Genomic DNA, 27,651 nt, shown 5'->3' on the forward strand with positions numbered 1-27,651 from the left:
TTTAATATATAACTCAAAACGATAATTTCCAAATGTCAATAGAGAAAAGTTCAATCCACAATTTCACCTACCCTTTCTTTTGACTTTTACCATTAAATTAATCATATAACTCGACTAATTTTATTAGTATCTTACATTAAATAAACTGGATTACCATCAAATAAATTATAATATCATTACTTGCTTACGATGAGATGGATATGAGTATTATGATATTGAGCTTGCATATACACACTATCAACTAATAATTATTAATGGATCTCAATATTTAAAAAATAAATAAAGTTATCAACACAAAGTTAATAACGAAACAAATTTAATAATTGAAAATTTGCTTAAAACTTAAATATTTATATTTTTTTTATATTTAAACCTAAAAGGTTGAAGTTATTTTTGAAAAGATTAATTTTTAAAAATTTATATTTTAATACAATTCATCTAAATTTATTACAAAGATCAAATTTATTTACATTAATATTTTAGTGTGCAATTTTATATAAATTGTACAATAAAACGAATTTTTAAATCTAAGTTTCTATTTTAAAAATCTGTTTTTAAATACTTTTATTTAAAATTAAATAAAAAATGGCGGATATTCATGGTATCCATGGAATTGTTTTCATGTACATTTGACGATTATGAATGGTTTTAGACTAGACGAAAAGTGATACAGTACTTGCTTTTTAGTCTGACCAATCAAATTCCGTTTGAGTAATTTTCCCCCTCAAATCTCAAGTTACTATAATGTGGTTTGTATGAAGGGGGTTTTGTGACTACGTGTAGAATCTAAATTCAATATGTTACTCTTTCTCAGTGATATGTTTTTTGGAAACAAGCTAAGACTTTCCTAATTATATGTCTTAAAAGGAGCAGACAAATTGAGTTAAGGAAGCTAAATTTGTATTTAAAAATATGGATATTTTGTATCTTGCAAGCTGGTTGGGATCTTTTTAGAGAATTTGTAAATTTCATGTGAAATGATAAATAGATTTTGGAAATCTTTTTCAAACCAGCTAACATAAACAAACTAAACCAAGACTACAAACTTTTTTTCTAGGTTTAATTATGCCTTTCGTCCCATTTTGGAGTCAAAATCTCAAAATGGTACCCAAATTTTTAAAAGTCTCAAAATAGTCTCCTTTTTTGTTGAAACGTCTCACGTTTGCCCTTTCCGTTAAGTCAAGCTTGACGCCGTTTGAGGGAGTGCCACGTGTCAGTTCCTCGATTTTTTGAATTTTTTTATTATTTTTTTTTTGAATTTCTTTTTATTTTTGAATTTTTTTATTATTTTTTTAAAAAATCAACAAATTGCCACGTGTCAAGTTGTCATCGTGCCACGTGACAGTGACAAAGTGACATGGCAGTGACAGTGACACGTGTTAGTATTATGCCAGGTGTCATTTTCTTAGTCTCAATTTGGTCCATTTATTTTAATTTGTCTCAATTTAGTCCCAATTTTTGTAAAAATTAGCAATTTTGTCCCTCTTCAAATTGAAACAAAAAATTAATTTTATATAAATGTTATACAAATATTTTTATTAAATTTGATATTTTTATTCAAATTGATATTTTTATTATATATTTTTAACATAGCTAAGTTTATTTAAAATTATGTTTCACATTCAACTTTACTTAAAATTGTTTTCAAATTTTAAATTTATATGTGTTTTATTTTTACATGAACTAGTTAATTTATGAATTTTTTTCTATTAACATTATTTTCTATTAACAACTTTTAAACCATTTTAAATAAAGTTCAATGTAAAATATTAATTAAATGAACTTAATTTGGTTTAAAATATTTACTTGAAAAATCAATTTTGATGGAAATATTTGTGTACATTTATAGAGAAATTAAATTTGATTTCAATTTGGAGAGGGACAAAATTGCTAATTTTTACAAAAATTGGGACTAAATTGAGACAAATTAAAATAAAGGGACCAAATTGAGACTAAGGAAATGACACGTGGTGTAATACTGACACGTGTCACTATCACTGCCACATCACTCACTCTGTCACTGCCACGTGGTAATTTTTTGATTTTTTTTAAAAAATTCAAAATAAAAATTCAAAAATTCAAAAAATCGAGGAGCTGACACGTGACACTCCCTCTAACGGTGTCAACCTTGACTTATGGAAAGGGCAAACGTGAGACGTTTCAATAAAAAAAGGGACAATTTTGAGACTTTTAAAAATTTAGGTACCATTTTGAGATTTTGACTCCAAAATGGGGACCAAAGGCATAATTAAACATTTTTTTCTAATGGCACTAAAAATAAAATATATTAATATTTATTATATGCTAATTTAGGTTTTATTCATAATCTTTGCTTACGTCTTTGTCTCGTAAATACAATAAAGGTGAAAATTTATCACACACCTTTAATCCATACACAATGTTTGAAAATTTAAGTGTGAGTTTAAGTTTCGTAGTAGGTAGAAATAAGAAAGTTAAGTACCATATAAGGATGAAGATTCATAAACTCATCGTGTTGAAATTTTAAGTTGATAGTGGTGTCAATGTCTTATGTGGTTGAGTTGGATTGAGTTTCAGGTAGATGTGTCTCATTAAAAAGAAAACAAGTATAATGTCTTATGTGATTGAACTTATACTTTATTAACGATGTATATTCATAATAAATCTCTCCCTTCTTTTTATACAATAGATTTACGAATCATTTTATTTAATTTTACTATGAAACTTTGACCCACCTATGAATTTCGAAGACAAAAGATGAATTATCGCATTATGAAGAGGCGCAAGAAAAGTGTGAGCAGAGTATTGAGTTGAGGCAAAAAGAAGTTAAAATAAATCTGGGTTGATGTTCTGGCTGTTTTGTTGGTTTTGGATTGGGGACTGAGACTGGTTTGTCGATTTTCACAGTTAATTGTTTCTGGTTTTTGGCAACGTTAAATGTTTTGGTAGACAACGCACCAGTGCAATAAGGGCTTTTTGCCCCGGTCATTTTCTTCATTTTGCCTCGGGTCTGGAACCGAGGCATATTGGGGTGAGGCCAAAAGGTACCTCTTTTGGCCTCGGTTGTTACCCGAAACCATAAAGTCTCTTTTATGCCTCGGTTCTAACTGAACCGGAGCCATAGGTAAAAATATTTTTTTTTAATTAAAATTTTCACGAGACATGTCCCTCTGCACGTTCTTGATGATAGGTTTAACGGACCTCCGCGTCACCACCGTCATCCGCCTCATTCTCCTTCTCTTCTTCCTCCTCCTCCGCCTCCTCCTCCGCTTCCCTGCAATACAACATCACACCGAATCAGAACCCCGTCCCAGCACAAAGCTCTCACATTTCATCTTCCCCAAACGTTCACACCCAAGAACAAATCAGAAATAGAGAAACAGAGAGTCGGAGTCTCGGACAGGAGTGGTCGTTGTCGCGGCGGCCGGAGGGCTGGTTTCCTTGGTGCTCGCGGACCCAGTGTCGGTGGCTGGCGTGGTGGCAGCGAATGCGTGCCGACGTCAATCGTTGACGTAGTCCCAGGCGAGCAGGGCCGCGCAGCCGTGAGAGGGATTAGGGTTTGCGTTGCGTTGTCCACCGTGAAGACTGTAGCGGCGGCGGTTCCGAGGGTGACGGAGACTCTGCGTTGCGTTGTTCTCCTCTTCGTAAACCAGTTCTTCCGTGAGGAGAGTGAGGAGAGTGTGCGCAGAGGGGAACAGTGAGTGTGGGGTGGTGGTGGAACAGTGAGGAGAGTGTGGGGTGGTGGTGGAACAGTGAGGAGAGTGTGCGCAGAGGGGAAGAGTGAGGAGAGTGTTGTCGCAGAGAGAGATGGAGCAGCGGCGCGCGAGGAAGAAGTAAAGGAGATGCCCTAATTAAAGTATATGGCCTCGGTTCAATTAATAACCGAGGCATATAGCCCTATTTGGTCCCGGTTCAGTGCCACCCGAGGCCAAAGACGTAACCGCTAGTGGCATTTTTGAAATTTCTAGTCACCTTTTTGGCTTCGGGTCTATTCAACCGAAGCATATAAGGACCTTTTGGCACCGGTTTTTTTTTGAACCGAAGCCTATAACCCCTTTTGGCTTCGGGCTTTTCTTGAACCGAGGCATAAAAGTTGCTTAAAATTGCAAAAATGCCACTGCGCCGTTATATGCTTCGGTTCCTTATCAACCGAGACCTATAAGGCGAGGTAAAAATGCAATTTTGCACTAGTGACGTTATAGGGTGTGATGATGTCATTAGTTAAAAAAAAGATGAGAGAAAAAGAGAAGAAGCAGAGAAGGTGAGAAAATTGTGTGAAACGAGAGTGTGCAGTTCCAAAAGCATTTATAATATGACCAAAGTTAGAAGTGATAAGAAATCCTAAAGTTGTGGAGAAGACAGAACGTAGAACGTAGGTAGGGTAAATATGTTGCTGTCAGAGACGGTTAAAAGGCTCTTCTTCACTTCACGGGTCTCAACCAAAGCTTTATTAAATAATAAAGTTGCATGTAAGGGGCCACACCACATTAAATGGTGCTTTTGAGTACGCTGTATTCCAACTTCTTTCTGTCATACATTCATACAATTAGGTAGGATGGTACGGTATCCAAATTTTTACTTCATTTTCTGTACCTTCTAAATTTAGAACTATTATAAATCTAATCATTGATATTTTTAATTTATTTGCATTTAAAATACATATTATTTATAATACTTTCATTTTTTTTTCATCTGTTACTTAAATAAGTATGGTTGTACATATGTAGTTTATTTTTATATATTGAAAAGTCGTTTATATATAGTATCAATTAATTAAAATATGTGTGTGTATTTTGAAGTAAAATAATTTTATTAATCTCAAATATAAATATATATCTTATATTTTATTATTTCAAAATTATTTTAGTAAATAAATTAATAAATAAATTATTTGAAATATATATGATTCTATTATCTTATATTTCTTTTAATATAATTTTATTGAAAATAAACGTAATTACATTTAAATAAGTGTTGGAAAACTAACGAACCAAAAATAAAATAACTCTTCCTGAAACATGTAAATTCTTTGTCATTAAAAATTTATATGCAGTGTGTTGCGCAAGTCCTCCAAAATGTAATAGGAACTTTCTAGATTGTCTTAATAATCTCATAACTAGCAAGAAAATACTTCTCTTTATAGATGAAGTAACTCAAGAGAGCAGATGAAAATATATGAGAAAGAAGAGAGACAAGAGAATTGAGAACGTGTTTTAGGAGAGCACGAGACCACCTATTTATAGATGTGAATGAGAGATGATGATGAGTTAAAATCTTATGGCTCATGATGAATATCCTCTAACAACTCAACAACAATCATATTTTTTGTAATAACCAAATCGAAATTGTTGTATCAATAATGACCAAAACGAAATTACTCTACTTATAATGGCCAAGCATATTTTGCAATAAACAAATTTTACAACAGCTTAATTCTTTTTTAAAGAAACAATTAGTGAATAAAAATATGTAAAAACAAGTTCAATCAATATCATACCAAAATAAATAATTTTATAAATATTTTTTTAGTTTAAAAGGTATACAAATAATTAATTTATTTGATTTTTAGATAAGAATAAATAATTTAAAAATTACATTTAGTTAGAAGAACTGTCTCACATTAGAAGAACCCTCTCATAATAGATCTTATAAGGTGATAATATCTTCTTGTAAACGACTCTGGATCCAAATTTAATTTAGAAGATTATTCCTTCTTTTAAGAGTTTCTTTGGCAATATAATAAATTATGTTGACGACTTTTTCAAAGATTTTTTCATGTTATCATTTAATGGTTGCTACACATATATATTATTGTTCAACATCAATAAACATAAACTAAAGAATATTTAATAAATGTATAAGTATTTATTAAGACTAAAAGTACTTATTTAATATTTTATTAATTTTAGCAATTTTTTATTATAACTATATTAAACATTATAGAGAAAATACCACATTATTAACTCCATCTTTTAATCTATAAAAGTCTCTCCTTAAGCGTTTTTAAAAATGCCATGATGCTTTCACACATCCATCTTTCTTTTACACTCAGGGTATAGTTTCACAAATTATAATATTTTATTTATATTTATTATCATCATTGTAATATAACATTTTACTATGAAAAAAAGTTATCAAATGAAGCAGAAAAGGCATCTAAAAAAAATGTTTAAAGAAATTAGTTTTTAGGCTTTTGTAGAAGACAATTAAAACAAATATATACATATATGAGAAAGCAGAGTTTCATCGACAATCATTACTCTGCGAAGAAGTCTCTGCATAACTTAGTCAACGTATACTGTTCTTTTCATTTAACATATGCATAATATTTTCAATTTTTCTAACAATTGCTTAACTCATCTTAAACATTTAACCCTGCATTATTTTATATTATCATTATTTAAACACAAGTTTATATTACAATCATAGCAAAATTCCTTTGCTTATATATATATTTTTTTAACAAAACCAAATCTCCCCGAATCTCGACTTAACCTAATCTCAATTATGCGCAACCTGCGTCGCTCTCGTTACGCTCGGAAGCCACAGACAAGTGAGTTCGTGACTTCCGAAAAGTGAACGAAAACATGAAATGACGTTTCTCCGACAGCACTCTAGAGCGTTAGCTTTCAAACAGTGCATGGCACATCAGAACAGAATAAATAAATACATAAATAATAGTTAACAGTGACAACAATCATTCATCAACGTTACTTTATAGACAGAGAGAGAGAGAGAGAGAGAGAGAAACTACAGATGGAAGGCCATTTTTGTGTTCCGAAGAACATTGAATGACATAACTAAGATTTATGAAAGTCACAACAACAAGATGAATTCTACTTCTCTGAATTCTCTTATGCTAACTATGTAACTGAGAAAGAGAAAAACGGAAGAAAGAGAAGTAGGTAAGAAGTAGTGGTGTTAATTAAGAGTAATGATGGTAACAGTAACAGTAGTAACAGTTTTTTTACATTAGATTCTAGATGAGCATGGGGTCTGCACCAACCTGAGTAGTGCAGATTTTAGGTGAATCCATCAAACAAGGACTGAGCCTAAACATGAGAATGCAGAACTCCATTTGACTAAGAGCACCATCTCCGTCCAAATCACCCTCCATTAGCATGCCCACCAGTTCGTCGTCTCTCACATCCAAACCTAGCAAGTAACAGTTGATCTTCAAGCTCTCGAAGGTGATGAGGCCTTTGTTAACGTCCATGAGCAAGCGAAAGCCGTTGCAGAGTTCTCCGATGAATCCTTCTGCCCCCATTCGCGCAATCATGGAGGGGAAGTAGTCCTCGAAGTCCATCAGGTAGTCAAGTTCCATCTCCCCAGGATTCTGTGTCGGCCAAAATCTCAAGAACACTGTGTGCAGAGGATAATGGTAGCTTCTCATAGAAGCCTCATGTGTTTGTTTATATACCCAAATAATCACAAACAGCCAACACAGATTTCTCATTCTGAATATTGCCTTTTTTATGTGTTTTTCTGGTCACTGCTGCCTCTTCAAATTGTGGCATTTTCTCACACAAATCTGCAGAGTTATTAAATAATTTCTGAATGTTTTTTTTTTCTTTTCTTTCGAATTATAATTATTTTGTATGCAAGATTTATTATCATCATTTCTTTTAAATTTCATAATGAAGTTATCGACAAAGACCGACAGTACAGCATTAAAAACATTTTCAATTCCAGATATTCATTAACCTTTTATTTTTACTTTTGAAATACTGGTCTCAAAAATAATTCACAATTTCATAGATTATAATCATAATTTTTATTATATATATTTTGTATGTCTCGACTTAAACTAACAATCAGTAACACATGATATTATAAAAGGGAAAATAAAGTAGTAAAATAAATTTAGTTTCTCTTAATTAGCTTATATTATGCATTTATATTTGCATGTGTATTTTTTTTTAACTTTCATCAAATTGGAGTGTATGAATTGTTTTTAATTTATATGACATAAATTCACTTAATTTTTTTTCAAGTGGTGAAGAAAAACTATTGAAAAATATATTTATTAGTCATCTACACTATTATTTGATACTAGATTACTAAGCTTTTGTAATTTTATTATTTATGAATTATAAGTTTGACTAACTTTATTAATGTACTAGCACTATAAAGAAAATTATTAAATAATAATTAATTTAGAGATAAAAAATAATTAATTATTAGTATCTAAAATGGTATTTATTATTACTAAAATTTTGTAATTAAAATGTAATCTAAATTTATCTCTAACATAGGTTATCAAAAATTTTACTACTTATAATTATCATATTCTAAAATAGTTAAAATATTAATATCTAACATTAAATACCAATTTAAACTCCGATTTACAAATCAATTATAAATTTTTATTAATAATAAAAATTATTTTAGATATCAATAACATTTTTATACAACAATGTTTAACTTAGTTGACATAATGTTAAATTAGTTGTTATTTAATATATATCATAGAGATAAATGAAATAAAAGTATAGTTGATGCTTATATTTTGAACGACTATTTAAAAAAAAATCAATTCTATTTTTTTATTTATTTTATTGTTCTTCTGCTGAGATTAAAATAGTAAATTATTAGTTAAAAACCATTGTGTACTTTCCTTCCAAAAAAAAGTACTATAATAGTATAATTGAAGAAATTAGGATTAATATGAGCTCAACCTTGTGAGTAATAATAGAAATAGGTGTGCTCAATATTTGAGTACATAAAGAGGGTACAAAGATGATAAATCAAGTGATTTACATAAAGAACCCTCTCAAATTCAGGAGAAAGGTTACTTTTTCTCCAATAATTTCACACGAACGTGTTCAAATAAGTACCCAATTAAATTAAAGGCCTCAGAGAAACACTGACACGTGGCTGAGTCATTAATTTGATGTGAATGTTTCTGTTGTGGAGCTTATAATTATCTCATCTTTCATTTCAACAATTGCTTTCTTTTTCAGAGTAATTGAGACGTTCTCTTTCGTGGAAGCTGCGCAAAACTTTTTTGTAAGCATCGCAAATGTACGCATTATTGTACTCATTCAAACCGTATATACACCAGAACACTATACGTAGGTACACGTGTTGAGAAGGTTCCACCTTTGTGTTTTATTTTACGGACCCCGCATGTGCTCTTCACCATGCATATTTTTTATTTGATTAACGACAATCTGAACGGAAACTGTTTCTACTTTTACGTACAGTAATGTTGCAACCCCTTCTCGACAAAGAAAATGAGACAGACACACATGATGAAGACATCACGTACTGTGTGGTTTTTTCAGCTTACATAAATGTTTCTGAATTTTAAAGGTGCTTACCATTACCAGGACAATGTATGTCACGAAATGTTAAGGAAAAATGTTTTTTTTTATATATTTCTGACTATGAAAAGATTATTTTTTTTAAGCATTTATGAGAGAATTGATAAACGACAATGTTTTATTTTTATTTATTTATATCAATATTGTGCTTTAAATAGCAAGTGGTAGTGACACATTTGGGAAGGTTGGTGACATGCTATATGCCACAAGTGCTTTCTAGAGACCGGAAAGAGGTTTAGTGATAATTGTCAAGGTTGATGAAATAATGACGTTTTTAATTAATGTAGATTATAATAAAATCTTTAAATAGTATGATACAGTAAAATAACATAAAATAAAATGAAATGAGAAATGTGAAATGAGAAAGTATACTTATCAGTTAAAGAAAATGTAGTGGGTTGTTGTAATGTGTAGTGCAACTGGTACACATGTCAAAAGAGGGTTATTTGGGAAGAAAGTTAAGTGATTTGGACAGTGGAAAAGATTTGGCCTTTATTTAATCGGATGAAAAAGATTGAGAGAATAGAAGAAAAAAAAGTACAAAATTGGTGGAAAATAGGATTATTTGACTAAATTAAAATAAAATGAAAGAAGAGAATAACTGATGATATGTTTGACGAGAAAAAGAGATAAAAATAATAATGATTTACGATGAATGACAGTTTTTATCCTTATTTTTTACTTTTCTGTTTGAAAACTTTAATAGCAAACTCGGGTTAAACATGATGTGTGAGAGTGAGTGAAGTTGTCATAAAAAAAAAACATATCTAGCCCGACAACACTTTTAATAGCTTCCAAAACAAATTGCATGAATCGACTATTCAGAAACTCCACGGCATATAAGGCACACTGAAAAACCATCTCGACAACCATCTTTTTCCTCTTTAGAGGTTTCTATGCAAATTCATATTTCAGCTTCATCTGCAAATTAAGCTTATCACAATTGAATCGACAAATAAAATTTATTTTATGATTTTTATTAATATATTTTGTTATATATATATATATAAATTTTACAAATCAAGAATTAATCATGAGAGTCCACAAGTAAGAACTAAAATAAGAAATACAATAGTTTGTACATCTATATAAACTTATTATTTAGTTAATCAAATATATTTATCTCAACAACACTTTCTCTCAAGTTGATAAACAATGGATGTCGTCCCCACTTATTTAATAATTAACCAAACATTTGGCTTGTCACAACTTTAGTAAGAATAGCTCCCAATTGATTATTTAGGTTGAATATTTGACAATTTCAAAATAGTTTTATCAATTTCTTTTAATAATAAAATTATTAATCTCCACATGCTTTATATATAGTCATGTTGGACGGCATTGTACACATAACATTATCATTACAATACAATTGAATGAGATTTGTTTGTCTATGTCTTAAATTTTGAAAAAGTAGTCTCGTTCACATATCTTCACATAGCTTAAGAACCATTCCTCTAAGTTCATCTTCTACACTAGATTTAATTATAAGTTTATCTTGAAACTTCAATTCCAAGAAAGTACTGATGTAATCCTTTTTTCCCTTTTGAAATCCTTGTTTTTTTCAACTTTGAAATCCTTTTTTTTTCTTTAGAAACAAGATATGATATTTGTAGTTGATATCCAAAATCAAGTATTGACTTGGTGAATCCACCAAACCATACTCATGGCGATTTCTTTAGCCCATACAATGACTTCTTCAATTTACATATGTTATTGTTATTTGCATTTGAGATCCTATATCCTTATGGTAACTTCGTATAAACTTCATCAAACAATTATCACTATAGGAAGGCATTTCTCACACCAAATTGTAAGGACCAATCAAGGCTTATAACTACAGATAAAAATACAAACTATGCTAAAATTTTTTCTATGGGAGCAATTGTTTCGATTTAATCTACTCTATATGCTTGTGTATACCCTTTTACCTCTAATCTAGCTTTGAATCTCTGAATTGTACCATTTGCATTAAATTTCATAGTATACGCCTAAGAACATCTTACTAGTTTTTAGAAAATCTATCAATTCCCACATTTCATTTCCTTGCTTGGATCTCACCTCCTCATTAATAGATCTTTCCACCTAGTGTCAACTAAAACATCCTATGCATTGTTAGGAATAAATAAAATAGATAATTGACATGAAATATTTGAGTTAGACAAATTTTGTCTGCAAACGTAATTAGTCATAAGATATTTGGTCTTACCGGTGAAGTCATGATCATAAATAGGCTCGAGGATACCTCTATGTTAAAAACAGATCTGTCTAATAGCTCAACCCAGAAAGGGATCTGAATTGATTAATGAGCCTTTCACTTGTTTAAGATGAATCTTGAAAAAGTCTTTAAGTCTTATTACCCAATTAATCAATTTCGCAGTTCTGTGTTAATGGACTGTATAAAGCAATCAAGAAAGATTGTAAGAGAAGAGAAAGAAGCAAGACACAACAGTTTATACCGGTTCGATTCAAGATGAATCTACGTCTAGTCTTCTCCTAAGTAACCCACTTAGAAGGATTCCACTAACACAAATAGGATTCAAAAATTACAAGAACACCTATATAATTCTAGAACCTAAAAACCCAAAGAACTTGATCTACCAATCAAGAACTCCCCCTAGGAGCAATGCATTCACGCAATTGCACCTAGGCCTACACTTCACACAATAAAGCAACTGTAATCAGAGATACAATCAAAATAAATAAGAAACGAATACACATATGTTGTGCAGATTTGTCAATTTGCTCATAGATTCAAGCTAGACCCATCAAGGTAGAATCAACCATCAATCTCCTTGAATCTTCACTTCAATGATCTTCCAGAATGATTAAGAACTTTGTGAATCTTAGAGGGTTGTTTCTCAGAATGATTTTCAGTGATTTGTAATTATTTCCAGACCAAAACATATTTTAGAAAACAACTTTTGTATACAGTTCTCTGCTATCATTAATGGATTAGGAATTTACCTAATCGATTATCGTGAGTGTATTTTCACTGCCTTAGTGCAGTACTCACAGCTAATCCATTAGTTAAACAACTAATCAATTCATGATTGCACAAGCAAGAGTGTGATGGTTAATTACAACTTAATGCAGGCTTGATTTACATCTGATAATTTCATACAAACAGCCTAATGCACAGTCTAACTAAAACAAGACTAATTCTAAACTGGTAATACACATGAAGTGTAGCCTTGGACATCATCAAAACCATCTTCATATGAGTTGAAGTAGCTCCCCCTTTGAACAATCTCCCCCTTTTTGATGATGGCCAAAATATGTCCTGTAACATAACAGTATTATGTATCCTGCAATACAGAAACAAATAGCTTTCTCCCCATTGGACATTAGCAAAAAGAGCATAGGGGTGTAACACAACCAAACCAACACAAACCATGAACATCACAGAGTAACAATACAAAGTATGACAATACTAACAACGCAACAGGTGAAATCAGTAGCACAGGTTAACATCAGAGTGCAGACAACCATAAATCAAATCAGCAATTAAATATTGCAATATCAGTTTAAATATGTAGTGCAGAAATATATAGAAGTATAGAGCAAATAGAAACCAAGACCAATGGGATGGATAAACAGATCCAACAACAAGAATATCAGAGTGCATACAGGCAGTTAAGGATTACAGTACTAGCAGATGACTAATCTAATGAATTATGTAGTGTTCAGAAACAAATTAGCCATAGCAGGAAAACGATAATCCATTAGAGAATTACCTAATGGATTAATTTATGTAGAAATATGAAAAAATGCACATTTTACTTCCTTTTTAGTGAACAAACATGCAGTAAATTCAAAATATGGGAGTACTTCAACCAACAATTATACTTGATCACAATAGAAGAGGAACTTTTCACCATGGCAATGCCTAAAATTTGACCTTTGTTATTATCACCTCTTGTAACATGACCATTAATTGGCTTTGTAAGATATCCTGCAAAAGTTCTTCACATCTCCTTTCATGTGTCTTGAGCATCCATTATATAGAAGCTACATTGTTTTCCTTGCATCAAGACACACCTGAAACAAGGATTAAAGAGAAGATGCAGGTACCCAATTGAACTTGGGTCCTTTCATGTTAGTGGTTTGAGGTGTTCCTTTAGGTACCCATTTGTACTCTCTTTTAGGAACCCTACAATTTTTAAAATAGCGGGAATTTGATGCATGACCAAGTTCAGAATAGTAGGAGCAAATGACAGATGTTGGTTTACTCATATTTAGAAAATTTCTTATGCCTAATGGATTAGATTTGCCACTGTAACCTATTCCCTCTTTATTAAGCACATTCCTTTGAGATGCTAACACTGCATCAAGGTTTGATCTTCCCAAAGTGAATTTTGAGAGAGTTTTCATTAGGTAATCTATCTTTTCTAGCTGTCCTGGGCATTTTTCACATTGGGGAGAGCTTGTGTCATCTTTGGACCTAGAGTGTTTCTTAGATTTCTCTAGTTTTTCAAGACTTGTTATCAGATTTTCATTTTCCTCTTCTAGTTGCTTTACTCTACCTTCAAGCCATTTAATTTCTCCTTTACGCTTATTATTTGACTTTTGCAATTTTGTGGCTTCCTTATGCAATTCATTAAAAGCATCAAGTAATTCATAGTAGTTATTTTCATCATCATTGGAGTTGAAACTACTCACATTGCTCTTAGAAGAGCCTGTTTCAGCCATAAGACAGAGGTTGGTCTCTTCCTCAATGCTTCCATCAGATTCACTAGATGAGCTGGAGTCACTATTGTAAGCTTTCCTTTTCTTCTTGTGCTTGTCTGCCTCACCTTTCTCTTCTAGTTTTTGCTTCATCTTGAGGACAGGGCATTCAGGTTTGATGTGTCCCATTTTTCCACACTCATAGCAGGTTGGAACATGTTTTTTCTTGGTTCCTAGAGGATCTTTTAATTTCTGCAGAATTACTATTAGTTTTGTTCTTGTATTTTATAAATTTTGAGAACCCCTTTACCATTAGTCTCAAAGCTTCACTGTCAGAGTTATAATCATCATTAGAGTCATCTGCAAATTCTGCTTTCTTCAATTTTGCTGCAGATTTTACAGCACTCTTCAAGGCTATTGTGTGCCTCTTTTCTCCATCCTCTTCTTCCTTGAGTCTTCCAAGCTCTAGTTCATGTTCCCTTAGTTTCCCAAAGAGTGTGGCTATGTTCATGCTAGTAAGATCTCTGGATTCTGAAATTGCAGTGAATTTGGGCTGCCATGTCTTATTTAAGCTCTTCAAAATTTTGATATTGAGTTCCTCTTTGTCAAAAGTCTTGCCAAGAGCTAGGAGGTGATTTACTATATGTGTAAATCTTTTCTGCACATCACAAATGCTTTCTCCAGACTTCATCCTAAACATCTCATACTCTTGAATGAGAGTGTTCTTCCTTGCCCTTTTAACTTCATTCGTGCCCTCATGGGTTACTTCCAAGACATCCCACATTTCTTTGGCTGATTCACACACATATACCCTATAAAATTCATCCAAAGTTAGTGCAGAAGATATAATATTTTTTGCTCTAACATCATAGTGTGTCCTCTTATTTTCATCAAGAGTCCACGGTGAGAACTCTTTAAGTACAATTTTTCCTTCCACTATCCTAATTGGTTTAAAAGGTCCATTCACCACAGCATCCCATACCTCTTTGTCCACTGATTCAAGAAAAATTTTCATTCTAATTTTCCAAAAAAGGGTAGTTTTCACAAGCAAACAGAGGTGGCATGTTGATGGATGCTCCTTCAGCAAAGGTTTGAGATGTATTAGACATATCAGGATCTTTCTAATCGATTAGCGTGCGATTAACCAACTCTAGTGCCAATTGTTAAAAATAGATCTGTCTAAAAGCTCAACCCAAAAAGGGATCTGAATTGATTAATGAGCATTTCACTTGTTTAAGATGAATCTTGAAAGAGTCTTTAAGTCTTATGACCCAATTAATCAATTTTGCAGTTTTGTGTTAATGGACTGTTTAAAGCAATCAAGAAAGATTGTAAGAGAAGAGAAAAAAGCAAGACACAACAATTTATACTGGTTTGATTCAAGATGAATCTACGTTCAGTCTTCTCTTAATAACCCACTTAGGAGGATTCCACTAACACAAATAGGTATCAAGAATTACAAGAACACATATATAATTCTAGAACCTAAAAACCCAAAGAACTTGATCTGCCAATCAAGAACTTCCCCTAGGAGCAATGCATTCATGCAATTGCACCTAGGCCTACACTTCACACAATGAAGCAACTGTAATCAGAGATACAATCAAAATAAATAAGAAACGAATACACATATGTTGTGCAAATTTGTCAATTTGCTCATAGATTCAAGCTAGACCCATCAAGGTAGAATCAACCATCAATCTCCTTGAATCTTCACTTCAATGATCTTCAAGAATGATTAAGAACTTTGTGAATCTCGGAGGTTTGTTTCTCAAAATGATTTCAAGTGATTTGTAATTTTTTCCAGACCGAAACAGATTTCAGAAAACAACTTTTGTATACAGTTCTCTACTATCATTAATGGATTATGAATTTACTTAATCAATTATCGTGAGTGTATTTTCACTGCCTTAGTGCAGTACTCACAACTAATCCATTAGTTAAACAGCTAATCAATTCATGATTACACAAGCAAGAGTGTGATGGTTAATTACAACTTAATGCAGGCTTGATTTACATCTGATAATTTCATACAAACAGCCTAATGCACAACCTAACTAAAACAAGACTAATTCTAAACTGGTAATACACATGAAGTGTAGCCTTGGACATCATCAAAACCATCTTCATATAAGTTGAAGTAGCTCCCCCTTTCAACACTCTAGTGACATGATTTGATATAATTTTATTTTGTTGTATTGGGTTCTTGAGTGGGGACAATTGGTGTGGTATATTGTGAGCATCAATAGGCAAACATGTTATCTCGACATGCTAAATTCTTCCTTGTTATATGGTTGTTGCTCATTATTTTTGTACACTTTTGTGATCTTTTGACATAACCTCAACTCTACAATCTGAACTCAATATCAACTTACGGAACAAAAGTTTGAATATCATCATAATTCTCCCTGTAAATTTCAAACTAAGGGAAAATCTATATCATGGTCTATTGAAAAACTACATCTATAGTAGTATAAATTTTATTGGTTTGTGGATTATAACACCTTGTTTTTGGTGATCAACATAACCAAGGACAACTTTTCTTAGCCCTAAGAGACAAATTACTTCTTTTTGCGCTTGTGTAGGTGAACATAAGTAGTAATTCTAAGGCTTACTCTTAAGAGACCAGTAGATGACGTTATCACATTGCATAATGCAATATATTTAATTGAGAAGTGAAGTATAATTTTTAAGGGTTAAATATTAAAATAGTTCTTACATTAGAACGCATAATTAAAATTCGTTCATGTTCCAAATTTTGGTATATTTTTGTCTTTAAATTTTGAAAATGAATGAATATAATCGTTTTAATCCAACAATGTTAATTTTGTTTTACAAGTTTAACGAGGGATTATATTTTGGAGTTAAACTGCGTCAAACAGTACAAACAACTCAAATGAGTCTGAAACGTCATTTAACACGTAAAAAAAATACAATTGGGTTAGAGGGATTATATTTATTCATTTTTAAAGTTTGAAGATAAAACTATATCAAAGTTTAATACAAAAAGAATCGAATTTTTGTATACAATTTTAGAAACTAAAAATATATTTAACCTTCTAATAATTTTTAATTTGACTAGTCACTAGTCCACATTTATTTCAATTCAATAGAATCTATTTATGTTTTAGTGGTTGTTCATCTATTTTTCCCTTTTAGTATATATTGGATTCTTAAATGTAAAAAATAAATCATGTGATTATTTTACTATCATTAATGTGCTGTTTGAATGAGACAATTTAATAGAGTAATTCATTTATTTGGAGGATTTTAAATTCTTTGAATTGTTTGGATGAGGAAGTTAAAAGAAAATTGAAATTTTGGAATTTCAAGAAGGTATTTCAAATAACTAAAATAGTAGAATTTGAAATTCATTCAAAAAAGAAGATAATTGAAATTCCACTCCTTTTCACTCCATCCATGAAGTTGAGTTGAGTTGACTCGTTATAAAGGTCGAGCCGAGTTGGTCGGGGCTAATGGATGATTTAAGTCAACCTGGATTGAAGGTCGAGCCGAATCCAAAAGTTTAACAGATTCGCTTGCGTTAGAAGTCGAGTCGAGTTAGCCTAGATCGAAGTCAAGCCGAGTTAGGTAAGGCCGAAGTCAGGACAAGTTTTCCTAGGCTAAAGTCGAGCCGAGTCGAGTCAAAGGTCAAAATGAGTCGGCCCGAACCGAATGTTCAATCGAGTAGACATAGGATGAAGGTCGAGCCAAGTTAATATGATGGACCAGTCGAGTTCGTCCGTGCCGAAGGTCGAGTTGAATCAAGTCGAACCAAAGATCGAGTTGAGTTTGCCAAAGTTGAAGGTCAAGTAGAGTTGGTCGGAATGAAGGTCTAGCCTAGTTGGCCTGGGTAGAAGGTCGAGCCAAGTCAGCTTGCTCCAAAGGTTTGGCCTACTCGGCTCAGGTTAAATCCTCGTGAGTCAACCCGAACAGAAAGTTGAGATGAATCATTTCGGATCGAAGGTCGAGCTAATTCAACTCGAGTTCAATGATAGAGTTTTGTTTTTCTGAAAATAGAAATTAAATTTCTTTATCCAAACAAGAAAATTGAAATCTACAATGTTTCAATTATTTCATCCAAACAAACTATTTAATAAATGAAAAAAAATCAATTGTAAGTAATTCAAATACTATGTATTTTAATTTCTTAGAATTTTTTAAATCCCTAATCAAAATACAAGATAAATATTATTTTCTTCTCCTTTGTATGTTTCTCCATAACCAACGTGATTTGTTGTCAACTATGATGCACGGATACGATACGTATCTGATACGTCGATACGTTTATTTTGAAAATAATAGAAAACAATACATGATAGATACGTTATATATGAATATTAAAAAGTGTACAACAATTGTTAAAAACATAATAAATATATGATTGTTATTGTGTGAATCCAAATTAAAATTATGATAGCTAATATTAGTGACAAATTTAAAAACCAATTTATGATAGAAAATACTTTAGTTATCAATTTATAGACCAATTATAATTTTTTGAACTATTTTAGTTACTAATGATGTTTAGTTTATAAATTTGTACCTAAATTGGTCACTATAGTGACTAATTTTTTTTGGTTACTAAAATTGATCATTATTCAAATATTTCCTTGTAGTCTATTACGACTTCATGAATTAGATATTCATTGATAAGTATTGATAAATTATTCTAAAGTATCGGATATAGAGACATGTCGGACACAGATACGTAAGCCAAATTGAAGTATTGGTGCATCATAGGTTGTCAACAATATTGAAACCCTAAAAAAGTGATTTTTTTTAAATATATGGATGTATAAGTTAGATTTTTTTTCATAGTTAATTATTTTGAAATAATTGAGCAGCTATTAACTCTATGGTTTGATTCTACTTTTGGATGAAAAAGTATCCAAAACAAATAACATGAAGCTAAGCATAGCTTAATTTAATATAAACTTACGTAAAAAGTAAAAAAAAAAAAATCATATTTCTTGTTAATTTTCTTTTGAAAAATTCATACTTATAAATTTTGTTATGAAAAAAAATTACAAGAAATTTCTTCTAATTTTTTTTTACAAAATATTTTGTATGAAACACTTTTTGCAAAATAAATTTAAAGGAAATACTTGCGAATTTTATAACTTTGTTGGAAATAATTATCTACAAAGAAATTATCTGTCAATTAAAATTTTTAGAAAAAATGATAAAAAAAGTTTTTCATATAAATTTTTTAAGAAATTTGTTAGAAAAACCTCATGTAATATGAAAAATTCTAGTAGTGATATATATATATATATATATATATATATATATATAAACTATTGATGACATGCAAAAATATTATTCTTGTTATAAATGATAACGAGACTAAAGTTTGTTTCTTTAAAATTTATTGAAAAATTGTTTATATATAATTTTGTTTGGATGTAATAAAAAATATCAAATTTTACATAGTAAACTAAAGCCGAAAGCAAAATGAAATTAAAAATAGTCATAAATAACGAAACTTCAGTTTCGAACAACAATATTGTTCGGATAAACCTGTTTTTAGATTTAAGTGACATTATCTTTTTTTTTCTTTTCAGTTATAAACATTTGTTTCTTTTAACACAATAAACAAAAACATTAAATAAATTAAGACAATCGAGAATATTATAACTAATTAGTTATGACGAATACTTGAAAGGGATATTTACATAGATATAAATTATATAATAATAATAAATTAACTACACGTGCTATAAATACTATTATAAAAGATGTAGAAAGAAGTATATTACCAACCTCTTACAAGCTTATAATCTGACATCAATTAAAAAAACGTCCACTACATAAAATCATGTATATAACTTTTATTACTGATTCGTGACTTAAGCTATAAAAGAAAAATTAATATAAATAGAAGATGACATTTGAAACTTTTTATATAAAACACAGTAGAAAACAGACTAAAACTATAATATTATATATAGGATATGGTTTGATTATTTTTCACTTTTTAAAATAGATTTAGCAAATATAAAAAGTTAATAACGACAGGGAATAAACAGGTGTGATTAGTTGAAAAGGAATCATTAATGTGGAAAAGGCTAAAACAATAGTAGCCATCATTAATTGAGTATGAATATTGGATTAAGAAAAGACGAAACTGTGTTAACTTTTTTTTTTTCATTAATAGAAACGTAATTAGAAGTAAAGCAGTTTGTGTTTGTGCATGTCTGGTAAAGTAAAAAAAAAGAAGAAAAAAACATGCTAAACGTGAGGTTGAATTGTTTATTATTATAGGTTGAATTTAATGTAATAGATGTGATAAAGACATTTTCCTAACCCCACTATTATGTCCTTCAATAGGAGCTTAGACAACAGAGGAATGTTGAACATTTGAAGCTTTAATATTCTAAACTTCCCTTTCAAATTTTGAAAAATATATCAAACTTCTTTCTAAATCAAGGCCTATACAAATGTAGTTAAAGCTAATCATTATTTTGCAATATATTCAAAGTTAATAATTGAGTTACAATTATTATTGTAAAAATATATGAATAAATTGTTATTAACCTCAACTATAGCACTTAATGATTTATTTAATATATTAATTCTTAATCAAAATAGTAACATCAATGTTTCGAAAAGCCCACTCAAATAGGATTTTGCTGGAGTTAATTATCGAGATTAGCGTAAGAGCAAAGCCAACTTCAAGATCTCATAATATACAAAAAGAAGGGTAAATTAATTAAAATTTCATGTGATAATAGAAAATAGAACGAAATATTCATATCTGTTTTTTGGACTTGTGCATAAAGCATTTCAGAATGAGATGATTCTCTGCGTTTTGTTGAACTTTCCTTGAGGTAATTCATGCAGCAACAAAACGAAGACAAAACCAGTGCGACGTCGTCGTTTCTCTGCTTCGACACTACCAATCCCGAAGTATATGTTCCTGTTGTCGTTCTAGTACGTCGCTGAAAAACGAATCATCATCGTACTGCAAATGTCTTGTCTCCTATCATTGAATTAGGTGAATTTCAATTAAGACCAATCTAACGACAATTATTAAGAAATCTCTTTAAATCCTAAAATTAGTACGTAAGATCATAATTATTTTATTATATTAAATTGTAATAATTAAAAATTATTGAAAAATTGAAAGTGGGTGCAGCAATGTACAACTTAGCCTTATTATTAGAAGAAAGAATATTAGTTTGAATTTTGGATGCATGCATTGGACAGGTGGAAGCTTCAATGCAACTTCCTCCATTTTGCTTGTATTGGCAGAAGAAGAGTGGAAGAGTAGTTACAGTTATGGATGATCCATGTCTCCCAAATGGTTAAATATAAACAGTACTCTATATTTTGGCCATACTATGGTAGTTTTTGTCTCGGATGAAATGATAGTTTATGCAGATACCCCACTAATTAGAAAAAAAAAGTAAAATGTATTGAATTATACGAAACTTTGAACAGAAACTTTTGGTGAAATGGATTGCTCTGTCATATCATATCATTGTGGCAGTCAAGTTTTATAACCTTACGGCACCCTACGTACATACGCCAGTATATTATCCACTCAATAACACCTTTGAATTAAACATTCTCAAGATGATGACGAATATTTGGATCACTATGCATTGGGCATGTTTCTCGTGGTTTTGGCCGAAACAAACCAAAACATTCTGCCAAAAGGGTACCCCTTGGAAAAAAAGAAGAATGAAATCCAAGAAATCAAATTTAATAGTAGAGTAATTTAGCTAAGTTTTTTTTTTTTTTTTCTCATTCTTACACTGACTGGTTTCTTAAAATATTTTTTATTGGTATATTTATTTTAATAATTTAGGTCATCCTATAAAAAGGTAAAAGTATATGCTCATTTTTCTCTCCCTTTTTTCGTTTCCTTTTTCAGGAAATGATCGCACTATGCACCTTTATTGCATTCACACCATAGCTCCCAGTGGCTATCATCTTACCACCCGTGGCTATCGCATCTAGCTACGGACCAAGAAATACTTTTTGAGATGACTAGCTTGAAATATCTTTGTATAAAAGGCAGCAATTAAATTATGATATTCATGAATATATAAAATGGTAACATGGCTACAATGAAGTTTGCATCTATTTATATATTATGAAATCATCTTATTTTTAGATAATGTGAGATTTTCAACATACATCTCTTACATCGAGGCATATATATTTTGAGTGTGAGATTAGATATTAATGAGTAGTCTGACAACGAGTGGAACAATATATCTAACAAATAATAAATATTCTAATAGTGGATGACACTATAGGCGAGACAAATGACAAATTTCGCTAAGATATAACAAATTAATTGATAGCGGGTGGCACTATAGAGTGAACAAATGACAAATTCCGCTAGGATAGACTCTAACTGATGACTCAAATACCATGTTAAAAAGTGGATCTTAAGTCTAACTCAACACACACAACCGGCTTGTAAGGTGAAGTTTGCGTCCATTATATATTATAAAATCACCTTATTCTTAACCAATATGGAACTTCCATCAAATATAATTTTCAATACACACAATAAATAGTTATATCTAGTGGTAGAAATACTTATCAATAAACGCGAACAATAAAAAAAAGGTAAAAACAATAACAGTAATAATTTTCTAAAAATAATACATCTCTTCTCTTGTCTTTAAAAACAAAAATAAACATGTCAAATACTAAACCACAAGAGAATAAGTGATTTACATTTCAATGTAACAACAAGGATTCACAGTAGCTTTTATAATACACAATATCTAAATTTTAAAACATGAAGGTGGTCGTGGCTTTGACCCACCTCACTACCTCTTTATGAGTAACTATCTTATCGTAGATAGGAGTGGGAAAAAAATCTAATTTTCTTGATCAAATCCACTTTTGTTTTAATCCTATTCATTTAAAATTCATTTCATTAAAAATTTAATCTATTTAAAATCCCTTTTACCAAATTTGGATTTCAATTTGATATACATTTTATAATTTTTTTGGATTGGATATCCATTCTTTGAATCAAATATGAAAAATCCAAAATATCCAATTTAAATTTTTAGTTGGGTCGGACTGAAGGTCGAGATGAAATGACCCAAACTTAAGATCGAGACAAGTTGTTACATGTCGAAGGTCGAGACAAGTTGACTTGGACACAAGGTCAAACTAGGTTGGTCGTGGACGAAGGTCGAGTCGGAGGACCCGGGTTCAAGGACGACATGGGCCAGCCCTAGCTCAAGGTCGAGACGGGCCAACCCTGGGTCAAGGTCGAGACAGGTCAACCTTGGCTTAAGGTCGAGATGTGTAAGATTTGAAATTATGATTTAAGCCAAGAAGGGTGGGTTGAATTTGCTATTTAAAACTTTTTCGAGAGCTTAAAACTCTTTTCAATTGAATCAAATAGACTGGAAATTTAGGATACAAAAGACAATACACTTTCAATTGGTCAAAAAATAAAACAACTGACTAATTTGTTTTTGAGCTATGATATAATCGATTAAAAAGACAAATCAGTCGACTAAAATACTAGAAATTTATGTAGAATGCAAAATTCACAGATTTAATTCAAACAACAATCTTTTACATACAAGACTTGTTCCAATCAATATTTCTAACTATTATACAACCTATGATTACACAAGAACACATTAAAACACAACAAAGAGTTGATTACTTGATTTTCTTGAGATTTTAAAGTGATTCAAAGTGAGTTAGAAGAGGGAAAGAGAATTGCACAGTTGTTTTTATACTGGTTCACTCAATCATAGAGCTACATCCAGTTTACTAGAACAACCTGAGTCTGGTTTCCACTATATTCAAAAGTTTTATAAATAAAACATCAATATTATACTTTTGAACAAAGAACCACACAAGATCTTTGACTCACAAAAATCTAGACAACTACCTTGTAAGAATCCCACTTATAGACCTGAAATCACATCAAGCAAATAACGAGAGGCACAAGAACATACAAACTTGATGGTGGCTCTCCCTAGCCAACCATACATGTGTTCTTCAAGCTACTCACAAGCCAAAATGTCTCCAAAATCAACCAAGATCTTCAAACTTCACGTTGCAGATGTGTATTGCAGAGAGAGAATTTTCTAGAAAAGAATGACAAGATTTCATGCTCAAAAACTCAGAAACTTAGTTTTGCTCTCGAAAACACAACATATATAGTCTGATTTAAGTGAAATTAGTCAATTAAATTTTTCATACAGTCAATTGATTTCACTGGACTTAAGTGAAATTAGTCAATTGAAAAATAATTCAACCGACTGAATACATTCATACCAAAAACTATATATTGCAAGATTTTTAACCTGTTAAAACCCATTTTAATAAATTAAAAGAAACACACAAAGACTAACAAGATATCTAACCTATGTCATATAGCCTACCAACATGATATAACACCAAAACATTACATTTAACATTATTTCCAAATTTAATACACTAAAAACTTAATCTTCAAGTGGATCGTCATCAATCTTCATCAAACACATGTGATCTTCATGCACTTCAAGCTTGTTTGTGCTAACAAGATGGGTCGACCCTGGCTCAAGGTCGACTGAAATTTGACCCCAACTAAAATTCAAGCCGAGTTTACCTCAATCGAAATTCGACCAAGTAAGCTCCAACCAGAATTTGGTCAAGTCAACCAGGCAAAATTCGGATGTATTCTGCTGAGACTACCACAATTGAAATTTGGCAGAATTTGGTCACATCGGCCCTGACCAAAATATGGTTGAAATCGAGCGAGTAAGCCCTGCTCGAAAATTTTTCGAATTCGATTGAGGTTGCTGGACTAAAATTCGGCCAAAATCAAACGAATCAGCCTTGTTGAAATTTGATCGCATTCAGCCACGACCGAAATTATGCTAAATTTGGTCGAGTCAGGATCGACGAAAATTCAAACGTATATGATCTAGTAGGCCTTGGCCGAAATTTGACCGAGTTAGTCCCGACTGAAATTGGACTGAATTTGATTGTGTCACCTTGGACGAAATTTCGTGTCACCTTTGCCGAAATTTATTCGTATTCGGTCAAGTAGACCCCGGCCGAGTCTGTTCCAACCAAACTTTGACCGAATTTGGTCAAGTTGATATTCAATTTTCTAAGTGAGGTTAAACTTGATGGTACAAGTTGATTTTATAAAAGTGAGATATACTTAAACTCACTTCCTAATATGATATCATGGTCATAATGGGGTTTGTTGCACCTGTCATGTTATCTGTTATTGGATTGTTATTAGACCACTCACTGATATCTAATATTATGCATGAGATATCTATGTCTTAGTGTAAGAGAGGAGTATTTATAAATCTCATATTGACTAAAAATAAGAAAATATGAGTGGTATAAATCCTCAACTTATAAATTATTTTATAAACATGAATTTAACTTACTTCCTAGTATATTGTTTTTGGGAAGTAATTGTGATATAATTTCATAAATTAATTAATTATTTACTCTAAGAAAAACTAAAAAAATGTTCAAATTATAATTGTAGAGTTTTTCTTGTTTTTAAATGGAATGGTACTTTTTTACTTTGTCGTCCAAACAGAACATAGTGTGTGGGGGTGTTTGATTTTGGGAGCAATAAAGAGCAAAAAGTTGTGATATGATTAAGAGATCTCCACTAAAGAGAATATGGAACTTTGGTTAGATTTGGTGAATCCGAAGGTTTTTAAGCTACACTTTTACTTTCTGTACTCTACTTTTAATCAATCACTCGACAAACCTTACAGAGAACATATTTAGATGAATTTCTCCTTAGATATTTTTTTAAACTTGAACTGTTCTTTTATTTTGTATAAATTAAATAGTACAAAAATTAAATATTTTTCTAAAAATGTTTATTTTTGAATTACACATGTCAGAAGTCTCACATCGACTCAAAATAAACTCAATTCACAATATATAAGTGAGTAAATCTTCACTTTATAAGTCGATTTTGTAGAGTTGAGTTAGATTTAAAACTAACTTCTAATATATCAGAGCAGGTCAGATGATCATCCACTCATTTCTAATCTCACACACAAATTCATAGAATTGAGTTATGCTTAAAACTCATTTATAACCACGCATGCAAGGTAATTTAATTCATTAAAAAGAATCCATTCTATTCGTTGATGAATTTTCTTCTAAAAATATTTGTAAAATAACTTATCCAATCCTACTTAAAAATCGTATCTGTTTTGTCAGCACTCACAAGTACCAGACTATCTGTTCGTGTGTAGCTTCTTTCAGAAAAGACAGTAATAACCTAATATTTGCATAAAAAAGGTATTAATCATAGAACATCCTTTGTTGGGTTTCATATTCAAAGTTAAAATGCACATGTGTGTTAACTTCTGATGCAAAATCACTATTTTTTAATGTCCTAAGCCAATCCCTACTTAGCAGATCATACAAAACTTTATAGTGATTTGTTTGTGATGGCCCCAATTAGAGGAGTACAACGTTTTACTGTTAAGAATATTCTTGGTGATGATGAGTCAATATTTTAATACGAAGGTTTAAGAACAACCTTGCGTATATGTTCCCCAGTTATTAAAGTTGAGCAAATTCTTTTTAGACTCTACTATGGAAAAATAGGGTGGTAGTGCCTGTCCATTGAGTTTGATTTCTTACTGGCTTTTGTCTTTTTAATATCGTATATGTATTATTACTTTAATACGAGAATCTTAATAAGATACCGGATATAGCAGGTAGTTTAGGTAATCTACAGAATAATTAAAGAATACAATAATGGATAACTATAGAGTAATTAAAGAATAAAAAGTTTTATTTATTTTATTATATTACTTGGTTGGGTATATTATATAACGAACATAAGACATTATAATGATCATAAGTAAAATAAAAGTATTATTAAATGATGATTTGTTTTGTTGGTGTAATTAACATAATTTAAATGTCGATCTTAATTAAAAATCTTTGATACGATTTAAGGAATTTAACGAAACAAATAAAATTTTATCAATTTTTTCAAAAATTGAAATATAATTGAAATTTAAAAAGATTAGAGGACCAACTTGAAATTTTTAGATAAAAAAAAACCAAAAAAAGTAACTAAACCTAAAACATAATATACAAAAAGACTCATGAGATAAAAGAAGAATATTAACTATTAAACTAATATTATAGGGTCAAGTTAAACCAAAAAAAAAGTTACCTATTTTTATTTAAGAATAAAAATAATATATTAAAATTGATAACAAAAGTAATGAGCTTGTATTTAATTTTTTTCCTTTATAAATGAAAAAATATATGAAAATGAAAGACAAATATAATATAGGAGAAAGAATATTAAAATATTTTAATATTTTAATATTTTTTTTGTTTTTTTATTTTTTATTATATTTAATTTCATGTTCTATTATTTATTAATATTTATTGTATAAAATCTACCTAATTTAATTTTCGTCCAATATTACATGAAATTTAAAAGTTTTTAAAAAATTTAGAAACCATGCCCACCTAACTCCTTTAATGATCCACCCTTGATTTTAAGACTTAAAGTTGGAATATTAACATATTTATGTTAGGAATCTAAGAGTGAGTCTAAGTCTCACATCAGCTATAAATTTTTGAGAAAGTAGAACACTATATAAGAATAAAGACCCATAAATTTATTCTCTTAAGGTTTTGGGTTGAGAGTGGTGTCAATTCCTTATATGGTTGGACTCAT

At 30.7% G+C, this 27,651-nt stretch overlaps 1 protein-coding gene across 1 annotated transcript; it reads right to left on the minus strand.

The window, feature by feature from the left end:
• Positions 1–6,654: 6,654 nt before the first annotated feature.
• Positions 6,655–7,453, minus strand: LOC114185800 (calcium-binding protein PBP1-like). Its single transcript, XM_028073719.1, has one exon. It carries the CDS (start codon positions 7,433–7,435, stop codon positions 6,959–6,961), a length of 477 nt encoding a protein of 158 aa, XP_027929520.1. The 5' UTR covers positions 7,436–7,453; the 3' UTR covers positions 6,655–6,958.
• Positions 7,454–27,651: the final 20,198 nt, after the last annotated feature.

The sequence above is a fragment of the Vigna unguiculata genome, chromosome 5 (genome assembly GCF_004118075.2).
Source record: "Vigna unguiculata cultivar IT97K-499-35 chromosome 5, ASM411807v1, whole genome shotgun sequence".
NCBI classification, from domain to species: domain Eukaryota; kingdom Viridiplantae; phylum Streptophyta; class Magnoliopsida; order Fabales; family Fabaceae; genus Vigna; species Vigna unguiculata.